Source organism: Chiloscyllium punctatum, chromosome 41 (genome assembly GCF_047496795.1).
Source record: "Chiloscyllium punctatum isolate Juve2018m chromosome 41, sChiPun1.3, whole genome shotgun sequence".
Taxonomy (NCBI): Eukaryota; Metazoa; Chordata; class Chondrichthyes; order Orectolobiformes; family Hemiscylliidae; genus Chiloscyllium; species Chiloscyllium punctatum.
Genome location: NC_092779.1, coordinates 9,862,094 through 9,887,611, shown reverse-complemented (window position 1 = coordinate 9,887,611; position 25,518 = coordinate 9,862,094). Strand labels below are relative to the sequence as shown.

Below are 25,518 nucleotides of genomic sequence, written 5' to 3'. Positions count from 1 at the left end.
TTTGAATATCCTGTAGGAATACTACTCAAATAAAAATTGTCAAGTTCTGTTGATGAGCTGCCAGCAATAAAAACTCTCTTTAGAAATCTATCAAATTAGCCAATTAATTTTTAGTTATTTCCAAAAAAATTTAAGTGCCATGGCTTATCTAGCTATATTTCATTTTTGATTTCAAATAAAAATTTAATTAAAGTAATTATCTTTTCATAAATGTAATAAAGCAATAAACTGTATGGCAGCTGGATAAAACCATAACTGACTGTTAACATCACAATATGTTATCATGTAGATCTATTTATGATTTCATTTGATTGGTTAGTAAATTTCATGCACATTTTCAGATTGTGTGATCATGGATCTCAAAGCTTACTCCTGAGTTTAATTTGCAGTTTCCAACATGCACTGCAGATTTAATCATGACATAAGGGTTAAGTACTGGATGATTGTGAGGTAATTTCAGCTATTTTAGCTTTGCTAATAGTAATTAATTATTTGCCTCACACCAAAACATTTATCAGATCTACCCAGTTCTGCTTTCACTAGTTACAGATTTCACTCCACATATTATGAATACTATTCTGATTATAAATCTCTGGGGTCAGACTAGCAATCATATTACAAATTCCACTATAAATAGGAAAGAGGAAAGAAATGACCAAATCTTTGTGGTAAGACAATGTTAAACAGGTTTTATGTTTGTCAGCTTAGCTGAGTTGTTATAATTCCTGACTCGCACGGTTCTCAATTTGAGTCCCATTTGAGCATAAATTAGTCTGTCACTCCAATGTAGTATGTGCTGTACTTGGAATGAAACTTACCTGAGTGACAAGAATTTTTGTTGCTTGTAAAAAAGCAGAAATTTCTAATGCTCTTCAACCAGCACCATAGATCAAATATTAGGTGGTCATTCATTTAATCAATCACAAAAGCTGGTAATCTCTGTGCAGTGCCTTTTAGTATAGCAAATTTCACCATGGTGATGGACAAGCAACAGATAAAAACATTTTTGTCCCAGAGACGCAAAGAGCTGTTAGGACAGTTGACCAAAGTCTTGGGAACCATTTTTAATGAAGTCTGTGGAGATCCCATTTGCTATTTCCTTTTGGGAAGTGGATTAAGATTTAATTCAGGCACTGAAGTGGATAGCAGTGGGCCTTTCTGTGAATTGAGGATCATGGAGGAGGAAATACCACTTTCTGAGAGCTGCTGGCCAATCAGAGGCATTGTGCATTACTCGTGAGTGCCACCAGTGAGGCAGTGGGCATTGCTGGTGATGCTAAGAGGTGAGGACTGCAGATACTGGAGAGTCAGAGTCAAAACGTGTGGCACTGGAAAAGCACAGCAGGTCAGACAGCATCCAAGGAGCAAGAGAGTTGACATTCCTGATGAAGGGCTTATGCCTGAAACGTTGACTCTCCTGCTTCTTGGATGCTGCCTGACCTGCTGTGCTGTTGCAACACCACACTTTTTAACTCTGATTACTGGTGATGCATCCATCCAAGGTGCAGGAGTGGCAGGGGAACCAATGACAGGAGTAAAGAGCATTGGGTAGTGAGTCTCACAGTAAGGTGTGGGGCCTTTCAGCAGGGCCCTTCTTTCTCCATGGGAAATAACTCAATGAACGTCACTACCCTGTCACCAAGTCATCTTTATTTGCATTTGCACAGCAAATGATACTGGCCCAGCTAGGTCAGAGCCAGTTCCTAGAACCTCTGACGCTCCTGTTTATGTCTGTCAGCCAGGACTCTCTGACTGGGGCAGTTAGCCTGGCCCAATCAGGGAGATCAATTATTGACATCTTCCTAGTTGACCTTGTTCTAATCATTATATCCTCCCTTTCTACATCCTAGGACATAGGCCTGTTCTTTTTCCTGCGACTTCTCCTGTGGCATTTTCACACCAAGTCTGGTTCTTCTGACTCTGTGTTGGATACTGGTGGTGTGTACTGGACCATAGCCCACCTCTTGCGTCACAGCTAAAATTCATCTTAAGGTGGTAATGGCTTTGAGGCCTTGTCCATCTCGTCTTCAGGGGTGTCTTTGGAGAGGGTGAACTCACAGGTTCTGACAGTCTTGTTGGGTGTTCTGAGGAGTCAGGTATATTTGCTCCTGCCCCGTTTGCAACGTTGCAGCTTTCATGTGGTCCACGTGCATGTTCAAGATTGCCTCTCCAACCTGAAGTGTGTACATCACGGGACCTGACCTCGCACTGAACATGCATGTTAGCCATGCAGGGCCATTGCCACGGTGTTGAGACCAAACTTTGTCTCCTGAAGTAAACTGTCTCAGTTAGAGGAGTCTTGAGTCTGGCATAGGCATTCCTGATGCTGTGTCGACACCGCCCCACCCCCAATGCTCAGTTCCTGGAAGATCAGGTTTAACCTGGTGTGGAATCTTCTCCAATTAGCAAGTCTACTGGAGCTATCCCTGTAGTTGCATGAGGGGTGGTACTATAATCGAACAGGAGCTAGGAAAGTTTGATATTGAGTGAAGCTGTGGGCTGTTTCTTTAAGCCTGCCTTCAAAGTTTGGACTATTCTTTCTGCCAGATCATTGGGCAATGGATGGTGTAGAGTTGTCCTTACATGCCAACAACCATTTGACTTTAGGAAATAGTCAAATTCCCAGCTGCTAAATGATGACCCATTGTCTGTGACCAACACCTACGGGCATTTATGTATTGCAAAAGCTCCTCTCAGCTTTTCATTCATCATCCCCATATTTGAGAATGAACTCTAGGCATGTCCAACCACTTTGAATAGGCATCCACAATGACTAAAAACATAGGGTTCATGAAAAGAGTGGCACAGTCGACATGTCACCATGTCCAGGGTTTACCCAGCCACTCCCATCAATGTGGGGAAGCTACTGGCAATAATGTTTGTTCTTGTTGGCACTCTGGGCACTGCGCCATCAACACAACCATGTCAGCATCCAATCCTGGCCACCAGACATATCTTCTGAATCTTCATTCTTGAGATGGGTAGCAGGAGTCAAGAAAATTCCAGGCTTGGCATGGCGGACATGAGGAAAAACATCTTCAAACATTTTGGGGCAAGGGAACCTTTTGAGAAATAAAAGTCCTGCCATCTCTGATCTGATCCAAATTGACAGAAGTTGCAGAGGAGCAGAGTAATCTACCTCTGCAATGGAACCAGTTCGATCGTGAGTACAGGATGCGGGTTTGTGACCCGTACGAGCCCACAGCATTTAAAGGCACTGCCGAAAGTTGAAAACCACAGGAATGGGATTGGGAATTCCAGAATCAGCTGGGAATTCCAGAAGAGGATCCTAACTGTCATCTTCATTTCTCTATGGAGGCTCCTGACTTCGTGAAAATCCCAGGCTGTCAGCTCCATATGCTTCCTGCATGATTCACTTCACTTCTCATTCACTTCACTTTCGTACTGAAACAGTAGGATAAGGCTTACTGTGATGTTACCGAACCAGCGGTTTAGATTTCTTCAAGATAAGCCTGCGCAAATATATTGAAGTGAAAGATGTGATCAGATACATTCACTGGGAGAGCATGAACTGGGAAGATACACTGACATGCTTCTTGTGTCCAACTCACAAGACTGTTGGTTTGAATGCCAATAGAAGCATAATCTGTGATGTAGGGTCTCTGTGCCTTTTACGCTGCCTAAGTACCTCCTAGTGTCTTTTGAAAGAATGAATGCAAAACAGCAGTGATTAGCTGTCCTTCCTCCATTTCAGGTAGGAGGTTGGAAGAACACAGCAAGCCAGGCAGCATCAGAACATGGAGAAGCCAACGTTTTGGGTATAACTCTTCTTCAGGAAACGTTGACTTCTCCACCTCCTGATGCTGCCTGGCTTGCTGTGTTCTTCCAGCTTCTTGCTCGTCTGCCTTGGATTCCAGCATCTGCAGCTTTTTTGGCTGCTCAACTATTTCAAACCAGAGGCTTTCATCCTGAGCTGCAGATGTGTTAAATTTATTAAACTAACTCATGTCCAGAAACCCTAGGCAGAATGGTGCAGGTTAGATCAGGCACAAGACACTTTAGATTCATGCTAATTCTAGGTTTCCAAATACATTCTGGAGGTTTCCTCCCACGATGTTCTGAATCCATGTGTGCCACCGAATCGAACACCAGCACTCCCACCCCCACCACCCTGTGCTTCCACACCACAGCCCCACACCTTCTCTAATAATTGACTATCTGATGAAAGAAAATGTTCTTTAGTTTAAAAAAAAAGGCACCCTAGCAGAGTCTCAGAATTTAATGTTTAAATCCTGGAAATTTCAGGCCAATCCTTCCTGTAGGGTTGGCATCTTGACTTGTCTCAGCTGAACAGTGAGGAACTTCAGTCCTAACGGGTTTCTTGTAGTTATGGCATGTTTTGAAATTTCTGTGCCTGTGAAACTGATTTCCAGTGACATATATACACATGTAACTAAATTAAAATGCAACACTCCTTTGATCAAAACGTTCTGCAGAGTTGTTCACTCACCTTCATACATGTTTGATATTAGATGCATCTTGCCAAGTGATGTTGAAACAATTAGTATTATTTTATTTATTGCAGATAAATAAATAATAACCTGGCCCAGATTTCACCGTGTGATATTGTGGAATATTGAAAAATTACTTTTAATGGTTCAGCCTTTAACAACTTGGTGTTTTATTCAGATATGAAGCTTTATTTCCTCTAGTACTGGCCTGCTTGGTGTTTATTTGGATTAATCTGGAGCAAGAGACAATCCAGTTTCACAGTACATCTTCTGCCCAAAAGGTAACAAAAAAACCTATTGTTTTGAAATTGGTAGTTTACTCAACATTGTAATCAATGTCACATTGCATGTTTGTCCTTGAAAAAGCAAAATTGTATTATCTAAACAAATCCATGGAGTGAAATAAGTTATTTGTGTTGTTCCAAAAATACAAATCAGCATTAAGGGTATTTAGCACTAAACAATCTTGTGACAATATTGTTATCACAACATGAACATTTCCAGTTGTTGATCTAACTGTGATAGCCAATGTTTTTTGTGTTCAGTGAGCACATTGGCTTAGCAGTGCACTCCTAAATGCTTCCTTAGCCCCACTGAGAATCAGCCATCACAAATGGAGCTCCAACAGTTGCAGAACCATCAGTGCCAGAACTGACAGTACTCAGTGGGACAGCAGGATACATGATAGGACCTCCCTGTGTTGTCTCATTCTCACTTTCTAAGTCAGTCTGCAGCCTGACCAGAAATTATGAGGCATATGTGAGGAGATGTGATGCATTTTCAAGTCTGTCACTGAACTGATTTCCTGACCTTTGCTGCTCTCCATGGGGAGGAACTGAACGAAGGCCAGATGCTCTCTCTGCAGGGAAGCTGAGGAAACAATGTGGGGAGTTACTCTTGTACAACTTTGAACAGACTTTTAATAGTATTGGCAGTGCTTCAGAAGAGTCATAATCCCAAGAGAAGGGCTTGGGATGATAAGAATTAGAGGCGTGAGAGCAATGAAAACATGCTTGCTGTTGTCTGACAAAAAAGTTTTAAAAATGAAGACTATCGAGAAAAGGGTCATGAGTAAAGTACACTTTCCATTCATGGACACGACTTTCAATTCACCAGTTCAAGCAACAGACCATTTGTGTATTCCCAGGGCTTTAACAATCAGAAGCATGGAAATGATATCTATTAATAGATTTAACAACTTTGTGTTCCTTGCACAAAGCTCACTGCCATGCAAGTCTATGTTGTGAATTCAAAATGAGAGATGAGGGCTCACTGCACGATTTTTCAACTAATTAAAATTCATTCATGGTATCCTCTGCAATCGAATTCCTGATCACAGTTCTGTCAAGTGAACTCTTTGCCAGAGCAACAATTGATAAAATCTACCCCGTCAGAGAAAAAGAATAAGGCACAGAATCTAAAATAATTTCAAAATTAAATATGAAATCAATTCTAAAGTAAAACAAACCAGTATTTATGAGATCATTTTTGGCAAGCAAAATGCAGTGTTGATCTCTGCTCATTCACTGCCAAAGGACAGAGAAGAGTTACTAAAAGTACTGCAAATGTCTATGTATTCAACTTAATGATATGACATTATTGAACAACGAGTCATCACTCATCTGTATCTGTTAATTTATGAAGAATCTTAGCAGCAAATTCACTTGTCTAATTCATTCCAAAAGATTGTGTAGTTAAATGACAGAACCTGTCACCATGATTTGATGTGTTGTGTTGTTTTGGATATGAAATTGGGGATGAAGCCCAAAATTGCTTTTTCAGACCTTGACAACATGTCAGATGGCACATCCTGTCACTGTCTCCACTTTGCACTCCCATCCCTTCCTGTGTGGGTCTGTTGTTTGAGCGTGACACCAGACTAGCTCAAACACTGAAGTCACTATGACAGAAAGAAAACAAAAATATGCTTCTGTACCATACCAATCAAATGTAACACGACACTCTAAAAACTGTACAAGGCCTTGACCCGTCTGCACTTCATATATTGTGGTCTGCTCCACTCATCAAGAATTATGCCAAACGTCCAAGGAATGAGGCGTGCACAGAGCATTCATGAGGAAGGACCCGAAACGTTAACTCTGATTTCTGTTTACAGATGCCCCCACATGCGTTGAGCTTTTCCAGCAATTTCTATTTTGTTGCATTTTTCTGATATTTTTAATGTACAGTATCTCCTGGTTAAATGCTTATGCACAGTTCCATTCATGCTAATTCCTCCTATGACTGTGGTTTCCTTCCATTTCAGGAGTTATCCCTGATAGATTTTGCCCAGAGAGCTGATGAAACACCAATTCGATACCTTGAGCTAGATGACATAAGACGATCTTATTTCTTTGTATCCTTCTGCATTTCATTTTATGGTTTGTGAGTATATTTTAAGGTAGTTGTATCTGGTTAGTTTCTAGATTCTGAGATTAAGAGCGATTCTGAAACCAAGTAGCTGAAAGTCTGAGATTGACCAATTAAATTTATAAACTTGAAAACAAATGTCAATAATCCAATCTCATTATAAAATATTAAGCAACCAACATTCCAAAGGCTGTAGCTGGGGCTTGAATTTAGGGCAGAACTGCCAGATTGTTGTTTCAGGTGCAGCTCAAATTCTATTGGAAGAAGTATATATACTTTAGCTTTGTCCGCTAATCTTGCAAGGGAACTTATCAAAAGCCTTCTGAAAATCTAAATATTTTATACCCCTGATTCTTCCTTATCTATTCTACTAGTTACATCATCAAAAAATTCCAGTAAATTTATTAAACATAATTTGCCTTTCATAAACCTATGTATGCTTTGCCCAATTCCGATAGCCTTTCCAAATGTTCTGTTATCACGTCATAGAGTCATAGAGATGTACAGCCTGGAAACAGACCCTTCGGTCCAACCTGTCCATGCCGACCAGATATCCCAACCCAATCTAGTTCCACCTGCTAGCACCCGGCCCATATCCCTCCAAACCCTTCCTATTCATATACCCATCCAAATGCCTCTCAAATGCTGCAATTGTACCAGCCTCCACCACTTCCTCTGGCAGCTCATTCCATAAACGTACCACTCTCTGTGTGAAAAGGTTGCCCCTTTTATATCTTTCCCCTCTCACCCTAAACTTATGCCTTCTAGTTCTGGACTCCTCAACCCCAGGGAAAAGACTTTGCCTATTTACCCTATCCATGCCCCTCAATTCTGTAAACCTCTATAAGGTCACCCCTCAGCCTCCGATGCTCCAGGGAAAACAGCCCCGGTCTGTTCAGCCTCTCCCTTAGCTCAGATCCTCCAACCCTGGCAACATCCTTGTTATTATTTTCTGAACCCTTTCAAGTTTCACAACATCTTTCCGATAGGAAAGAGACCAGAATTGCACGCAATATTCCAACAGTGGCCTAACCAATGTCCTGTACAGCTGCAACATGACCTCCCAACTCCTGTACTCAATACTCTGACCAATAAGGGAAAGCATACCAAACGCCTTCTTCACTATCCTATCTACCTGTGACTCCACTTTCAAGGAGCTATGAACCTGCACTCCAAGGTCTCTTTGTTAAGCAACACTCCCGAGGACCTTACCTTTACATGTATAAGTCCTGCTAAGATTTGCTTTCCCAAAATGCAGCACCTCGCATTTATCTGAATTAAACTCTATCTGCCACTTCTCAGCCTATTGGCCCATCTGGTTCAGATCCTGTTGTAATCTGAGGTAAACTTCTTCGCTGTCCACTACACCTCCAATTTTGGTCTCATCTGCAAACTTACTAACTGTACCTCTTATGCTCGCATCCAAATCATTTATGTCAATGATAAAAAGTAGAGGGCCCAGCAACGATCCTTGTGGCACTCCACTGGTCACAAGCCTCCAGTCTGAAAAACAACCCTCCACCACCACCCTCTATCTTCTACCTTTGAGCCAGTTCTATATCCAAATGGCTAGTTCTCCCTGTATTCCATGAGATCTAACCTTGCTAATCAGTCTCCCATGGGGAACCTTGTCGAACACCTTACTGAAGTCCATATAGATCACATCTACCGCTCTGCCCTCATCAATCATCTTTGTTTCTTCCTCAAAAAACACAATCAAGCTTGTGAGACGTTATTTCCCATGCACAAAGCCATGTTGACTATCCCGAATCAGACTTTGTCTTTCCAAATACATGTACATCCTGTCCCTCAGTATTCTCTCCAACAACTTGCACACCACTGAGGTCAGACTCACCAGTCTATAGTTCCCTGGCTTGTCTTTAGCACCCTTCTTAAACAGCACCACGTTTGCCAACCTCCAGTCTTCCGGCACCTCACCTGTGACTATTGATATACAAATATCTCAGTAAGAGGCCCAGCAATCACTTCTCTAGCTTCCCACAGAGGTCTTGGGTACACCTGATCAGGTCCTGTGGCTTTATCCACCTTTAACTATTTCAAGACATCTAGCACTTCCTCCTCTGTAATCTGGACATTTTGCAAGATGTCACCATCTATTTCCCTACAGTCTATATCTTCCATATCCTTTTCCACAGTAAATACTGATGCAAAATAGTCATTTAGTATCTCCCCCATTTTCTGTGGCTCCACACAAAGGCCGCCTTGCTGATCTTTGAGGGGCCCTATTCTCTCCCTAGTTACCCTTTTGTCCTTAATATATTTGTCAAAGCTCTTTGGATTCTCCTTAATTCTATTTGCCAAAGCTATCTCATGTCCCCTTTTTGCCCTCCTGATTTCCCTCTTAAGTATACTCCTACTACCTTTATACTCTTCTAAGGATTCACTTGATCTATCCTGTCTATACCTGATATATGCTTCCTTCTTTTTCTTAACCAAACCCTCAATTTCTTTCGTCATCCAGCATTCCCGATACCTCCCAGCCTTCCCTTTCACTCTGACAGGAATATACTTTCTCTGGATTCTTGTAATCTCATTTCTGAAGGCTTCCCATTTTCCAGTCGTCCTTTACCTGCGAACATCTGCCTCCAATTAGCTTTTGAAAGTTCTTGCCTAATACCGTCAAAATTGGCCTTTCTCCAATTTAGAACTTCACCTTTTAGATCTGGTCTATCCTTTCCATCACTATTTTAAAATGAATAGAATTATGGTCGCTGGCCAAAGTGCTCCCCCACTGACACTTCAGTCACCTGCCCTGCCTTATTTCCAAAGAGTAGGTCAGGTTTTGCAGCTTCTCTAGTAGGTACATCCACATACTGAATCAGAAAGTTGTCTTGTACACACTTAACAAATTCCTTTCCATCTAAACCTTTAACACTACGGCAGTCCCAGTCGATGTTTGGAAAGTTAAAATCCCCTACCATAACTACCCTATTATTCTTACAGATAACTGAGATCTCCGTCTAAGTTTGTTTCTCAATTTCCCTCTGACTATTAGGGGGGGGTCTATAATACCATCCCAATAAGGTGATCATCCCTTTCTTATTTCTCAGTTCCACCCAAATAACTTCCCTGGATGTATTTCTGGGAATTTCCTCCCTCAGCACAGCTGTAATGCTATCCCTTTTCAAAAATGCCACTCCCCCTCCTCTCTTGCCTCCCTTTCTATCCTTCTTGTAGCATTTGTATCCTGGAACATTAAGCTGCCAGTCCTGCCCATCCCTGAGCCATGTTTCCGTAATTGCTACAATATCCCAGTCTCATGTTCCTAACCATACCCTGAGTTCATCTGCCTTCCCTGTTAGGCCCTTGCATTGAAATAAATGCAGTTTAATTTATTAGTTCTACCTTGTTCCTGACTGTTTGACTCACTTCTGTTCTCAGCTGTACCCGTCTCAGATCAATCTCTTTCCTCACTATCTCCCTGGGTCCCACCCCCCCACCTTACGAGTTTAAATCCTCCCAAGCAGTTCTAGCAAATCTCCCTGCCAGTATATTAGTCCCCTTCCAATTTAGGTGCAATCCGTCCTTCTTGTACAGGTCACTTCTACCCCAAAATAGATTCTAATGATCCAAAAATGTGAATCCTTCTCCCATACACCAGCTCCTCAGCCATGCATTCATCTGCTCTATCCTCCTATTCCTGCCCTCACTAGCTTGTAGCACTGATAGTAATCCAGATATTACTACCCTTGAGGACCTCCTTTTTAAATTTCTGCCTAACTCTCTGTAAACTCGCTTCAGAATCTCAACCTTTTCCCTTCCTATGTCGTTGGTTCCAATGTGGATAATGACCTCTTGCTGGCCCTTCTCCCCTGTGAGAACACTCTGTACCTTCTCTGAGACATCCTTGACCCTGGCACCAGGGAAACAACATACCATTCTGCTTTTTCTCTGCTGGCCACAGAATCTTCTCTCTGTACCTCTGACTACAGAATCCCCTAACACAATTGATCTCTTGGAACCCGACGTACCCCTCGTTGCTTTCGAGCCAGTCTCAATACCAGAAACTTGGCTGTTCGTGTTATGTTCCCCTGAGAATCCATCACCCCCTACATTTTCCAAAACAGCATACCTGTTTGAAATGGATATATCCACAAAAGAATCCTGCACTAGCTGCCTACCTCTCTTACCCTTCCTGGAGTTAACCCATCTATGTGACTGTATCTGAGACTTTCCCCCCTTCCTATAACTGCCATCCATTGCACACAGTTGCTGTTGCAAATGCCTCATCACTTCTATCTGTCTCTCCAACCGATCCACTCGATTAGATAAGATTCACATCCAACAGCATTTATGGCAGATATAATCCGCAGTAATCCTTAAACTCTCTTTAAACTCCCACATCTGACAAGAAGTACATATCACTGTAAAGGCCATTTTTGCTCCTTCACAATCTACAGACCCAGAAAATAATGCCATCTTACTCCTCTACAAACACTGCCCCAGGTTAAATTAATAGCTATGGCTTATCATAGACTCTAGTGTTTTTCTCAGTATTGATGAGTTGAAGAATTTTATATCCTGGATCTACTCTTAAAATTGGGTTATGAAAATGTTTGTCAAATCAAAACATTTCATTTGATTTAGGTAATGCAGACACTTCATTGAACCATAATGGAAGTCACTTGTTGACTTTCCCGTTTTGAACCACTTCAATTTGAACTCCAATGTGCATTGAAATATATCAAGATTTTGAAATATATCATTGATTGATTTGCAGTATTTTGTATAAAAATAAGGGGAGGTGATAATGTTAATTATGGTAATGTCACTGGACTGGACAGATTAATGTGCTTCTTGGCTATAAATGCTGATCTAGCTAGTGATATCCAAATCCCATGAATGAGTAAAAAAAGTACAATTCTTAGGCTAGTAGCCAACTAAGGTGTTGTGTAATTCAGTCCAATGTGCATTGCTTCAAATTGATTTATATTTTTGAAGTCTTGACTTTTCTTATCTTGGAAATTTAAGATTTTCTTAATTGTGACCGCTTTCTTTGGAACTGGAAATATAGCTTCTATCAACAGGTAAGAAGAGTAGTTTAATACTACCTATGTTAACTGTTGCAGATAGTCCCTGCCTTATGCAAAGAAAAGAAGTGTTTGAAATCTTATAGATTACAATCATCGTAGGCTTGCATTGAATTTTCTTGATTCACATGATTGCACGCATTCTGTCCTTCTGATTTAGCATTAAATATTCAGAGTATGGTTTTAGATTATTTGAAGAAATGATTGCACTCATATGAAAAGCAGATTCTGTTTAAAAGTCTTCCTCAGCATTTTCTGGAAGGTGTACTTTAACGAGCAGAAAAACCAATTTGCAAATAAATACATAATCGACAACTACTTTACTCATTGTTATCTCATTCCAGTTTTGATCCTGCGTCAGTTTACTGCTTCTTGACTGTCTTTAATCCTTTCGTAATGGGAGCATTAATGATGTGGAAGGTCAGTATATACAGCCTAATGTATATGATGTGGGAGGTCAATATATGCAACCTAATGTATATGCTGTGGAAAGTCAGAATATACAGCTTAATGTATATGATGCGGAAAGTCTGTATATGCAGCCTAATGTGTATGATGTGAAAGGTCAGTATGTGCAGCCTAATGTGTAGAAAACTTCTGTCTTCATGATCATGCTCACTTTCTTATCCTGACAAGATAATTCCAGATAAGGTCATTCATTTAGCCTATTTCCTTCATTCAACCAGAAATGCCCTCCAATCCCACCCATTGTAGCATCCACTTGTTTCTGAGTTTATTCTGAGGTTATCCCATCTGCTGGGAGTTCATTTTATATGTTCAAAGCTTCATGCATGAAAAGAACTTCCAGATATTATCTTTGCTCTATCTGAAGTCCACATTTTCTCTTAACATTGGGGGTTTGGAATTACAGAAGAGGAACTGGTCTACACTGGTCTACTGTTTCTACTTTTGAGCCAGTTTCTTCCTGTCATACTTAGGTTTAAGGTGATATTCTGGATTAGACCCTTCTGTACTATAGGGCGACTGTGTCTGTGGAGTTTGCATGTTTTCCCCGTGTCTGCATAGGTCCCACTGGGTGCTCTGATTTATGCCCATGGTCTAAAGATGTGAAAGTTAGGTGAATTGGCCAAGCTAAATTACCATTGTTTTCAGCATGTGTAGGTTAGGTGTGTTAACCATGGGATATGTAGAGTTACAGGGACATGTAGAGGGGTCAGACTGAGTAGGATGCTGTTTGGAGGGTTGGTGTAGACTCATTGTGACGATTGGCCTGTTTCCACACTTTAGGGATTCTAGAGAAATACACATTCTGTGGTATCACACACATTGGTTATGTTATGGACGGTAATCTAGAAGTTCTGAATAATAGTCTGTGGGGGCAATGAGTTCAAATCCCACCGCGCAACTGGATAATTTAGATTCAATTAAATAAATCTTGAATAAAAAGCTTATGTCAGTAATAGTATTAATTAATAATAACAATAATAATGCAAAGAAATAACCATGAAACTACTGAATTGTTATAAAAACACCCTGGGTTCAACGATTTTGATGGCAATTTAACTGGTCCGACTCAGCGTGTTTGATCCTGTGTTATCCTCTGAAATGGCCCAGGAAGCCGTGCAGTTGTACCGGAGAAGTCAACGTGCCACTGCATTCTCATCGGCCATTAGGAATATACAATCAACGCTTGCCTCACCAGCTTTACCCATATTCTGAAAGTAATATTTTTAGAAAATTGATTATTTTACATATCCTTACTAGATCATTTTCCTTAATTTCCAGGCTTAAATGCATAATTTTTGCAGCTCTTCATTAAATCTGTATGAATGAGTGGCAGAGCCTTCACATAAATCCAACCCCAGAGTCATAATATTAGTTAACACTGCTGTTGGCAAGCGATACTCGAATCTGCATTTTTGCTGCCACTTCTGTGCTGAGTCTTGGACCTGTATAATTTTCAGTGGTACAGCATAGACTACTGAAGAGTCTAAGCAGAAATAGATTTAATTTTACATCACTAAGTAGTTTATTGTATGATGGCAATTGGTACAGTTTACATTACCAGTCAGGCATAATTACTGAGGACTCTCGGGAACTGTACAGAATACATCTGTTCCCCACAAAGGTGGATGTAGAACTCAACTCTATGCACCCAAATTGGGTGAAGCTTAATGTAATAGGAACATGAAGTCCTTCAGAATCATATACAAATTAATACTTAACCGTGATCACTTAATATTTATAAATAAAGTTAAGAGCTGGCAATTTACTAATGTTAGAATTTGGGGACTGTCTAGCATGAGTTGTGCTGTTCAGTGCTGTGCTGAGTTCATTCAAAGTTTAGTCATCAGTGGTATTTTTAAATACTTCAGTTGGAGCTTCTTTTTTTATTGTAATTTACTGGTTTTTTGATAAGTAGAGCATTTGTGCAATATGCCTTGTAATTCCTCATGGAAATGATGTGCATTTATGGGAGATTTTACGTTTTCTTAAAGTTTTCTGGCTATTCATTACTCTATTTTAGATACGTTTTTGCTTTTGAATTAAGCTGTTGACAATCAACATTTTCACTTTTGCTCAAACAGCTGAGCTGCCCCTTAGGAACTGGTGACTCAGTCAGTGTCCATCAGCAGCAAGCAATGTACTGTCAGTGATCAAATCTGTCACTGATTTCATCTCTCAAATCCAGAGAGTGGTTCAGTTTCTGTGTCAGGACTCCAGGGTTTATCACTAATTGCTCAGGACAGCACAGCTTCAGTGATTCAAGATTTCCTTTGAAAAAATGCTCACCTTTTGTTTCATCAATTACTCCCACAGATATGAAGAATCAATACTAAAACAAGTAGTAATTTCATTATTTATTTTGTGCATGATTATTATCCTTTTACAGTGGGAAGATTCTCAAATAAATATTGAATTGACTACAAAATCACTGAGGTATCTTTTATTGGTTACATTTTGCTTTCCAGAGATTTAGGTGGCTTGGTCGTTAGATACTGGTCTTGTACCCCCTAATATCCATGTTCAAACCCAGTGCCTGCACAAGGCGTCACTACATTGTTTTTTAATCTAAATCGACACAGCAGGTACATCTTTCATTTATGATGTTCATTCCCCTTTTTTTGGGCTTTAAAAATCTGTTCTAACTAGAAAGTTCTAAATGCCAGGCAGCCTTTTGCACAAAGGAAGATAGTTTGGTTGTTGCTAGGTTTCAAATTCTGTGCTAACTGTATAATATCATTATCCTTTGTCAATAACTAAGAATATTCCCATCGCTACATATGAAGTAGGAGAAGGCATAGACCATTTGGCCTCTCAAATCTGCTCTGCTATTTGAGAAGACTATGACTGACTTGATTGTGATCTAAGCTCCACTTTGCTGTCTACCACCAATACTTTTGACTCCCTTGTCAGTCGAGAATCTATTAACACAGCCTTGATTATGTTCAATGTCCCAGCCTTCCCTGCTCTCAGGAGTAGAGAATTCCAATGGCCAATTGCCTCCACAAGTAAAAAAAAAACTCATCTCTATCTTAAATGGGAGATCTGATAATTTTATGCCCCTTATTTCTAGTCTCTCCTATAAGAGGAAACTTCTTAGCATTCACCCTGTGACGTCTCCTCAGGATCTTAGATATTTCAGTCATATGACATCTTCCTCTTCTGACTTCCAGTGGATGCAGATCCAATTTATCCAATATTTCCTTTTTTATATGATCGCCCCATCATCCCAGGAATCAATAAAGTAAGCCTTCTTGGAACTGCTTCTAATGCAACTATATCTTTCCATAAATAAGAAGACCAAAAATATACACAGTCCTGGTCAGATCACACTTGGAATATTGTGTTCAGTTCTGGTCACCTCATTATAGGAAAGATGTGGAAGCTTTCGAGAGGGAGCAGAAATTTACCAGGATGCTGCCTGGACTGGAGGGCATGTCTTATGAAGAAAGTTTGAGACCTTTCTCAATGGAGAGAAGGAGGATGAGAGGTGACTTAATAGAGATGTACAGGATGTTGAGAGGCATAGATTGGGTGGATAGCCAGAGATTTTTTCCCATGGCAGAAATGTCTATCTCAAAGGAGCATAATTTTAAAGTGATTGACATCTCCCCATAATCTTCCTCCAGAGGTAGGTTCTTTACACAGAGAGTGGTGGATGCATGGAATGCACTGCCGGCAGTGGTAGTAGAGTCAGATACATTAGGGACATTTATGCGATTCTTGGATAGGCACATGGAAGCTAGTACAATGAAGGGTATGTAGGTTAGTCTGATCTTAGAGTAGAATAGAGGCTGGCACAACATCAAGGGCTGAAGGGCTATACTATGCTGTACTGATCCATGTTCATTGCCTCACCAATGCTATGTACAATTGTAGCAACGTTTCATTCTTTTTGCAACAAATGGCAATATTCCATTTGCTTTTACTGTACATGAATACTGACATTTTGTGATTCATGTATGAGGACACCCAGATCCCTCACTACCACAGTTTTGCAATTTCGCTCTATTTAAGTAACATATATTTCTGTATTTCATGTGCCAAAGTGAATGTGTTCACATTTTCCGATATAATACCATATCTTCAAAGGTTTGTCCACCCATTCAGCCTGTTGAAATCCTTTTTATGGATTCTTTATGTCCTCATAATTTAGTTTGCTTGCTGCCTTTGATTTCTGCTTCAAATTGTGATAAAGAAAGAATCTCTTGCTTTATATGGCATCTTTCATAAGTCAGAGTACTTTTACACCTCATGAAATAATTTTGATTATTGTTAATTTTGTGATGTAATATAGTTGTAACATAGGAAACATGCCTTCAGACAGCAAACTCCCACAAACAGCAATGTGCTTCTGATCAGTAATCTGTTTTAGCAGTGTTAGTTAAAGAATAAGTATAGGCCAGCACACCAGCAAGAGCTCCCCTACAATTGGTTGAATGGTGTTATGATATCTTCTACATTTGCTGAGAGGGCAGAAAGGGTCTTGATTTAATATCTTATCTGAAAGATAATGGTAGAACCCCTTACAACTACAGTGGAATTCCAATATAGATTTTTTGCTTGGGGTTCTGAGGAAACTTATATACACACCCCCAGCACTTTCTGAAGGCAGGAAGGGCACATTAGATAAAACTGGTTGCTAGTCCAATCCTATTACTTTGACTTGATGCAAACAAAACACCGAGGACCTGTAAAGGACCTATTATATCTCAGTGTGGTGTTGACATTGACTCATGAATGACAAAGTTGATAATCAAACAAAACTTTCCTGTTGTCAATATGAAAGATTGTCCTCTTCTTATATTGAGTTTTCTGCCATCTAATAACAAAACTGCAAATTCTGTTGGTTACCTGCTATTATTTCTATGGTACTATTACTCTTCAGTGACTGCTAATAATGCTGTGAATGTGGCAATATGACACTATCTGATAATGCAGAAAAGAGCAGCTTTATGAGTGGTAATGTCACTGGATGAGTAATCTAGAGGCCAAGGCTAGTGCTTTGAGGGCACTGGTTCAATTCCCACCAGCTGGTGAGATTTAAATTTGCTTTCTCAGTCTGGAATTGAAAGCTTGCCTCTGTAATGGTGACCATGGAACCATCATTGATTGTTCTAAAAACCATCTGGTTCACTAATGCCCTTTGGGAAGGAAATTTGCCATCCTTATCCAAGCTGACCTACATGTGCCTCTAGACCCACAGCAATGTGGTTCCTCTTAACTGGCCTCTGAAATGTCTCAGCTGATCCCTGATGAAGGGCTTTTGCCTGAAACATTGATTTTCCTGCTCCTCAGATGCTGCCTGACCTGCTGTGCCTTTCCAGTACCACACTCTTGACTCTAATCTTCAGCATCTGCAGTACTCACTTTCTCTCTCTGAAATGTCCCAGCAAGTCACTCAGTTCATGGATAACTAGAGATGGGTAACAAATGGTGGTCTTGCTAGTGATGTTGATATCCCATGAAAGAATAAAGGAACGAAACCTTGGTGTTGCTGTTGCATAAAGTCTTTAGGTTGATTTACTCATTTGGTATAATTTGAAGAAAAACCTAAAGTTTTGTAATTCATCTGTTAGTTACCTTGAAGGTTTCCACTATGGTATAGAACGTGAACCAAACACAATGTCTAATGGTTTTGCAGATACTAATACCTTTTGTTATCGTGATGTGTGCATTCGAAAGTATTCAAGTTTCAACTCATTTGCCCTCAAACAGGTACGCCAAATTAAAATTATCTTCTCCAAGTTTTAGATACTTGTTGGAATGTCAAGGCTATATGTTATCACTGAACTTTTCTTTAAGACATTTTCTCATTTTCTTTTCCAATAGTTTATTTCTCATTGTGCTCGTCATCTCAGACATCATGGCTTTGGTGAGTCATTGATGATACTTTAATTTACTTGAAGGTTGAGGTTATGTCACTACATATCAGGAGTGAAAATCTGTGCAGTGCTGCTCCACTACTAGTTGGGCTGGGGTGCGATAAGGGCTGGACGTTTTACTGCATGGACAACTTTCAAATACATTGGACCTAAAAGTTGTGTGCCCAATCCCAAGCTAATTCTCCTGATATAAAATTACAGTTTAGTTCACTACAAAATGAATGAAAATATGTGTGAAATAGGTGGAAATCAGTGTTAACAATCAAGGCACAAGAAAAGCATGAACTCAGACTGTAAATGTCTTCATTGAGTACCAATTCAACATTCTTCAAAGGTGGAAGACAGAGGGTGGTGGTGGAAGGTTGTTTTTCAAACTGGAGGCCTATGACCAGTGGAGTCCCACAAGGATCGGTGCTGGGTCCTCTACTTTTTGTCATTTACATAAAGGATGCGAGCATAAGAGGTACAGTTAGTAAGTTTGCAGATGACACCAAAATTGGAGGTGTAGTGGACAGTGAAGAGGTTTACCTCAGATTACAACAGGATCTTGACCAGATGGGCCAATGGGCTGAGGAGTGGCAGAAGGAGTTTAATTCAGATAAATGCGAGGTGCTGCATTTTGGGAAAGCAAATCTTAGCAGGACTTATACACTTAATAGTAAAGTCCTAGGGAGTGTTGCTAAACAAAGAGACCGTGGAGTGCAGGTTCATAGCTCCTTGAAAGTGGAGTCACAGGTAGATAGGATAGTGAAGAAGGCGTTTTGTATGCTTTCCTTTATTGGTCAGAGTATTGAGTACAGAAGTTGGGAGGTCATGTTGCAGCTGTACAGGACATTGGTTAGGCCACTGTTGGAATACTGCGTGCAATTCTGGTCTCCTTCCTATCAGAATGATGTTGCGAAACTTGAAAGGGATCAGAAAAGATTTACAAGGATGTTGCCAGGGTTGGAGGATTTGAGCTATCGGGAGAGGCTGAACAGGCTGGGGCTGTTTTCCCTGGAGCATTGGAGGTTTACAGAGGTTTACAGAGGTTTATAGAGGTTTACAAAATTATGAGGGGCAGGGATAGGGTAAATAGACAAAGTCTTTTTGCTGGGGTCGAGGAGTCCAGAACTAGAGGGCATAGGTTTAGGGTGAGAAGGGAAAGATATAAAAGAGACCTAAGGGACAACGTTTTCACACAGAGGGTGGTACGGGTATGGAATGAGCTGCCAGAGGAAGTGGTGGAGGCTAGTTCAATTGCAACATTTAAGAGGCATTTGGATGGGTATATGAATAGGAAGTGTTTCGAGGGATATGGGCCGTGTGCTGGCAGGTGGGACGAGATTGGGTTGGGATATCTGGTCGGCATGGACGGGTTGGACCATAGGGTGTTTTTTCCATGCTGTACATCTCTAGGACTCTAAGACACAACACATTGAAAATCCAGCATTTGTGGAAGATTTTCACTTTATAACTTGGTTTGTATTGATGCCATGAAAATGTTTTCACTGAAACAGAGAGCTGATCTCAGTGAAGATTGCTTTTTTTTTTAACAAAAAACTCAAGCCTAACAAAAAGTAAAAATGATAAAGTGATTTTGTTTCCAGTTACACCTGAAAATTTGGTTGTAATTTGCAGGACGTCTGAGCAAACAGCAAACAACAGATACAACAACTGAAAAATCTGTGAATGCTGGATATCCCAAGATTTAAAAAAAAGTGCTAGAAGAAGAAAGCAAGTATGTCAGCATCTGTAGAGAAAAAAAAGCAAAAATTTCACACCTAACCTGACCTTGCTTCACAACTGTGCACAGTATACAATTCTTCACACTTCACATCAGCTCTGATGAAGAGTCATTTAGATTCAAAACATTAGCTTGCTCTCTTTCCATGGATGCTGCCTGACCCTTTGTGAATTCCAGCATTTTTTGTTTTTTTGCAATTCTGAACATGGGTTGAGGCTAGGCCAGTGTCAAAGGCAGAGAGATTGATGGACAGTCAACATGTGCTGTAACACACCCATGCTCAAAATTCTGCAATTGATTTGTACCCTTGATTGCTCATGTACCTGAACAAAGCTGTCCAGGAAATCCAGGCTACTGTTTTCTTAACTTTTAAAGGCAAGAATCTAATAAAGGCAATATTCTTTTCAGTTAATGAAAAAGAATGTTGATTACTTTTTTACAATGAATGACGGTGGTGTTAATTTACAAATTTATTATCACAGCATTTCTTCTTCCTGGTTAAAGACTATGGAAGCTGGCTGGATATTGGAACAAGGTATTTAAGTCTTCTGTATTTATCCTTATATCTTCTTCCTCAAAGGGTGGTGGAAATGGAGCCATAGAATTATTTTTAAGATAGCGATAAATAAATTCTTGACAATTAAATGAGTGAAAGATTATCAGGGTGAGAATATGAAGTAATCAATCAAGTATGCTGTAGTTGAATTGTGGAATAGGCTCAAGGTGCTGAGTGGCGTTCTCCTCATAATTCGTCTTTTTGTATTGGTTTTGAGGTTTTTTTGATGGTTTTATTCATTGTGTACATACTTATTCATGTACATTAATATGTATATTTGTCGACATATGTAAATATGTACATGTGAAATGTATATAACTTAATATGTACTTGCACACACATGTTAAGACAAAACTGTTTTGTGAAAGCATATTGTCAAATCCTTCATACTGAAACTTAATTTCACCTCCCTTAGTTTTCATCTACACCACTTGCCACCACAGTATTCTATTTTAGTAATGTAAGCATTGGAAAAAACTCTGCAATGCTGAGAATTTAACTTCACAGTAGTCAGTTTCATCTGTCAAAGCCTGGTTAGTGATATTTAGCATGCTGCAACATGAGTTGTAACCAAGCCTATATTAATTGCTGACAATACATTGGTGTAAATGGAGTCAGATCAGTAGTACTGAAGAAGAATGGATTGACATTTTTGTTCACTACAGCCATAACTTGATGTCCCAATTTCTCGACTCAGTGGTCTGAGCAATGAAGGCAAGCGTGCTGAACACCTTCTTTCACAATTTGGAGATGCCGGTATTGGACTGTTATGTACAAAGTTTAAAAAGCACATAACAGCAGGTTATAGTCCAACAGGTTGAATTGGAAGCACACTAGCTTTCGACCTGATGAGGGAGCGTCGCTCCGAAAGCTAGTGTGCTTCCAATTAAACCTGTTGGACTATAACCTGGTGTTGTGTGATTTTTAACCTTCTTTCACATTCTGTCTACCTGTGATGCAACTGATCTTATTGAATGATGGAGCAGGCTTGAGGGCTGAATAGGCTACTCCTGTTCCTATGTTTTATGATTTTATAAGATCAGGAAACATAAGAGCAGAAGTAGGCTATTTGGCCCATCTGATCTGCTATTCAACAAGCTCATTGTTAACCTGATGATCCCTCACTCTACTTTTCGTCTTATCCCCATAATCAGTTTAGATCATACAGAAAGCATCAAAAGTCCTTAACATTTTAAATGAAAGCATTCATTCAATTGACTAAATGCAACCTTTTTATTGTTTTCCCAGTTTACGATATCCCAGAGCCTCGGCTTTGTCGCAATATTTGCAAATTTCAGTCATTGCTCAAAGCATTTTACTCATCTGAATTAATGAGAGATTTTCAGTTTCTGTTTTTAGAATTTCCCACTTAATTAAACCCTTCACTTGAGTTGTGGCCCTTTATCTACCTTGGAGCTATGGTGTTGATACATCCAGCTAGCACAGTAACACTTCAATCACAAGGATTTAATTAGTCACGAAAAGTAACAGTCTGTGGTTGAAACAATGCAACTCGTCCTCATCCCTTGCTCCATACTCCTGATCTAACTCCCTCCTTTTGCATTTGCCTCTGTCTCTGATTTAAACCTACTCTGTTGTTGTGGTTCAGTTCGCCGAGCTGGGAATTTGTCTTGCAAACGTTTCGTCCCCTGTCTTGGTGACATCCTCAGTGCTTGGGAGCCTCCTGTGAAGCGCTTCTGTGCTGTTTCCTCCGGCATTTATAGTGGCCTGTCTCTGCAGCTTCCGGTTGTTGCGGCAGAGACAGGTCACTATAAATGCCGGAGGAAACAGCACAGAAGCGCTTCACAGGAGGCTCCCAAGCACTGAGGATGTCACCTAGACAGGGGACGAAACGTTTGCAAGACAAATTCCCAGCTCGGCGAACAGAACCACAACAACGAGCACCCAAGCTACAAATCTTCTCCCAAATTATAAACCTACTCCACCAAAGCCCACTATCACTTTCCACTGTTGCTAATCTGAAGCTATGTAATTATTATCAGTTGTATGGCTCCAATTTTGGAGAATTAGAGAGGTTGAGGCAACAGTAACTTGTGTTTATGTAGCACCTTTCAACATAATAAAATATTGCAAAGTGCTTCAAAGGAATATGTTTCAAACAGGATTTGTCACTGAGTCACGTAAGGCAATATCGGGACAGATGACTCAATAAATGACCAAAGTGGTGAGCTTTAAGAAGCATCTTACAGAAGAATAGAGAGGAATAGAGTAATCAAGCCTACTTAGCTTTGCAAACGCTGTTATTACCACACCCCAACTTGGAGACACCAATAAATGTGCGTTTTTGGTAGCTGGATTAAGAGTCAGCGTGTTTAACAATTTCTATAATGTTTTTGATATATTCAATTAAAATACAACGCAGAAGTGTTTATTAGATTTTATTCGGGAAAATTTGGTATGATATTGATTTTGGCTATTGTATTGGGGTGGGGGTAGGTGGGGGGGAGAGTGCATTGAATCAGTTTCTTGTTATTCATCTCTTCCAGATTTCATTTCTGAAACACCTGATTCAAAATTGTCCAGTATCAACATTTATTCCATTTCTGCTTTTTACAATTTTGGTGTGAAATATATATTGCATATATTCTTCTATGACTGACTATTGGACATTTTTTGGTACTATACAAATGTGAGAAAGCTACTGACCAACTTTTTTTCACCTTGGATCATATTGTACAGGCCCATCCTCTGTTCAGCATAAAACACGTCAAAGTTTGAGTGCCTTTCAGATTCAGTCACACGTTCAGAATCATGGTGGATGGATGGATGGGTGGTTTCATCACAGAAGCTTTAAGTTGCCTCTTTATCTTTGGTCGGTTACCTCTTTCACTCTTGACATTGAGAGGGATCAAGAAGGGGACAATACTTAACATCCATTAACATGTGCTTCTCTGTTACAAGTCCTCCAGTGAGCAATTTCTAAGAAACATTGACTGAAAGACTGGGAAGTCATGTCCCATAACAGTGCAGACCCTGGGTTGGCAACCATTTTAGATATGGATCCATTTTCACCTTAAGTCAATGCCTGTTATGATAGGTTGCTACCTTTTATTCACTTCCCCAAGTGCATGAAAGAAGACCCTAATTGTTTTGGCATAGTGCCATAAAAAATAATGAATAGATGCTTCTGTGTGATGTTGATTGAATTGCAGTCTTCTACGAATACAGCCTCAGGCTTGCTTTTTTTTAATACCATGGTGTGCGTGCATTAGAATCATTTATACCCATTCTACAGTGTTGAAAAGAATAGCTTAGAAAACATGAATTCTGAAGTTTTTTCTTGCCCTGTTCACAATATGGAATTGGAGAGTAAGAATTGATGTGTGAATCTCTCCTAACTCTAGGAAATTCCACCCTGCTTTCAAGATTAGAGCTCATTCCAGTGCCGAGACAAACATATTCCTCCCTTTCCCCTGATACTAGCAACGCAATTAATAATATCACTGTAGCTGTCTTAGTTATGTTGTGCTCATTGACACCATCTAGTATTTCAAAAACTGCTCTTCAACATAGACTTGTGAGCTTTCTGTATAGTTACATTGATCATAGAGTGATAGTCATTTGGCTCATTGCGTCCATGCCAGTTCTCTGCAAAGCAATCCATTAGACATAGGAGCAGAAATTAAGCCATTTTGCTCATTGAGTCTACTGTGCCATTCAATCAAGGCTGATAAGTTTCTCAATCTCATTCTCCCACTTTCTCCCCATCACCCTTGATCCCCTTGACTATCAAGAGCCAATCCATCTTGGTTTTAAATATACTCGGTGACCTGGCCTGTACAGCCTTCTGTGGCAATGAATTTCATAGATTCACCACTCTCTGGTTGAAGAAGTTTTTCCTTATCTCTTTCTAAAAGGCTTTCTCTTTATTCTAAGGCTGTGTCCTTGGGTCCTAGTCTCTCCTACAAATGGAAACATCTTCCCAATGTCTACTCAGACCAGGCTATTCGTTATTCTGTAAGTTTCAATTAGATCTCTCCCTCATTCTTCTAAATATTCCAAATGTGGTCTGACCACAGCCTTATATAGCCTCAGAAGTACATTCCTGTTTTTATTCAAATCCTCTCAAAATAAATGCCATCATTGCATTTGCTTTCTTAACTACTGACTCAACCTGCAAGAGTTTACCTTGAGAGAATCCTGGACTAGAATTCCCATGTCTGTTTGCACTTCAGACTTCTGAATATTCTCCCCATTTGGAAAATAGTCCCTGCCTCTATTCTTCCTACCAAAGTGCATGTCCTCACATTCTCCCATCTTGTACTCCATTTCCCACTGCTTTTCCCACTCCCTAACCTGTCCAAATCCTTCTGCAGCCTCCCCACCTCCTCAATATTACCAGTCCCGCTATCTATCTTTGTATCATCTGCAAACTTAACCAGAATGCCCTCAGTTTCTACACCCAAATCATTCATGTATAAAGTGAAAGGTTGTGGTCCCAACATTGAACCTTGCAGAACACTACTTGTCACCAGCCGCCATGCTGAGAAAGACCCTTTTATCCCCACTCTCTGCTTTCTGCCAGACAGCCATGTTTCTATCCTTGCTAGCACCTTGCCTGTAACATGATGCGCATTTATCTTTCGTAGTAGCTTCATGTGCGGCACAGGCCTTGTCAACGGCCTTCTTGAAGTCCAGCTAGATAACATCCATTGACTCTCTCCTTTGTCTAAGCTGCTCGTTACTTCTTCAAAGAATGCTTGCAGATTTGACAGGTATGACGTCCACTTGATGAAACCATGCAGACATTCCCCTATTTCCATGCTGACATTCCCCTAAGCTGCTGGCGAAGATCTTTGCTTCCTCACTCTCCACAGGAGTTGTTCTGGAGGATTGGAGGGAGGCAAATGTTGTTCTTCTTTTCAAGTAGGGGAATAGGGAAATCCCTGGCAATTACCGACCAGTCAGTCTTATGTCTGTGGTCAGCAAGGTTTTGGAAAAAATTCTGAGGGATAGGATTTATGACTATTTG

At 40.2% G+C, this 25,518-nt stretch overlaps 1 protein-coding gene across 7 annotated transcripts in view; it reads left to right on the top strand.

Moving 5' to 3' along the window:
- pign (phosphatidylinositol glycan anchor biosynthesis, class N) overlaps positions 1-25,518 on the top strand; it is a 160,711-nt gene that overhangs the window by 81,857 nt on the left and 53,336 nt on the right. For 5 of the 7 annotated variants that reach the window (XM_072560350.1, XM_072560349.1, XM_072560346.1 and 2 more), the window contains 7 exons: positions 4,651-4,753; positions 6,739-6,828; positions 11,835-11,890; positions 12,238-12,313; positions 18,003-18,076; positions 18,191-18,233; positions 20,452-20,504. In XM_072560350.1, coding sequence (XP_072416451.1) covers positions 4,651-4,753; positions 6,739-6,828; positions 11,835-11,890; positions 12,238-12,313; positions 18,003-18,076; positions 18,191-18,233; positions 20,452-20,504 — 495 coding nt within the window. Of the gene's footprint in view, positions 1-4,650; positions 4,754-6,738; positions 6,829-11,834; positions 11,891-12,237; positions 12,314-17,937; positions 17,962-18,002; positions 18,077-18,190; positions 18,234-19,863; positions 19,964-20,451; positions 20,505-25,518 lie in introns of those variants that run through there. The other 2 variants (XR_011954995.1, XM_072560351.1) reach the window with 2 other exon arrangements.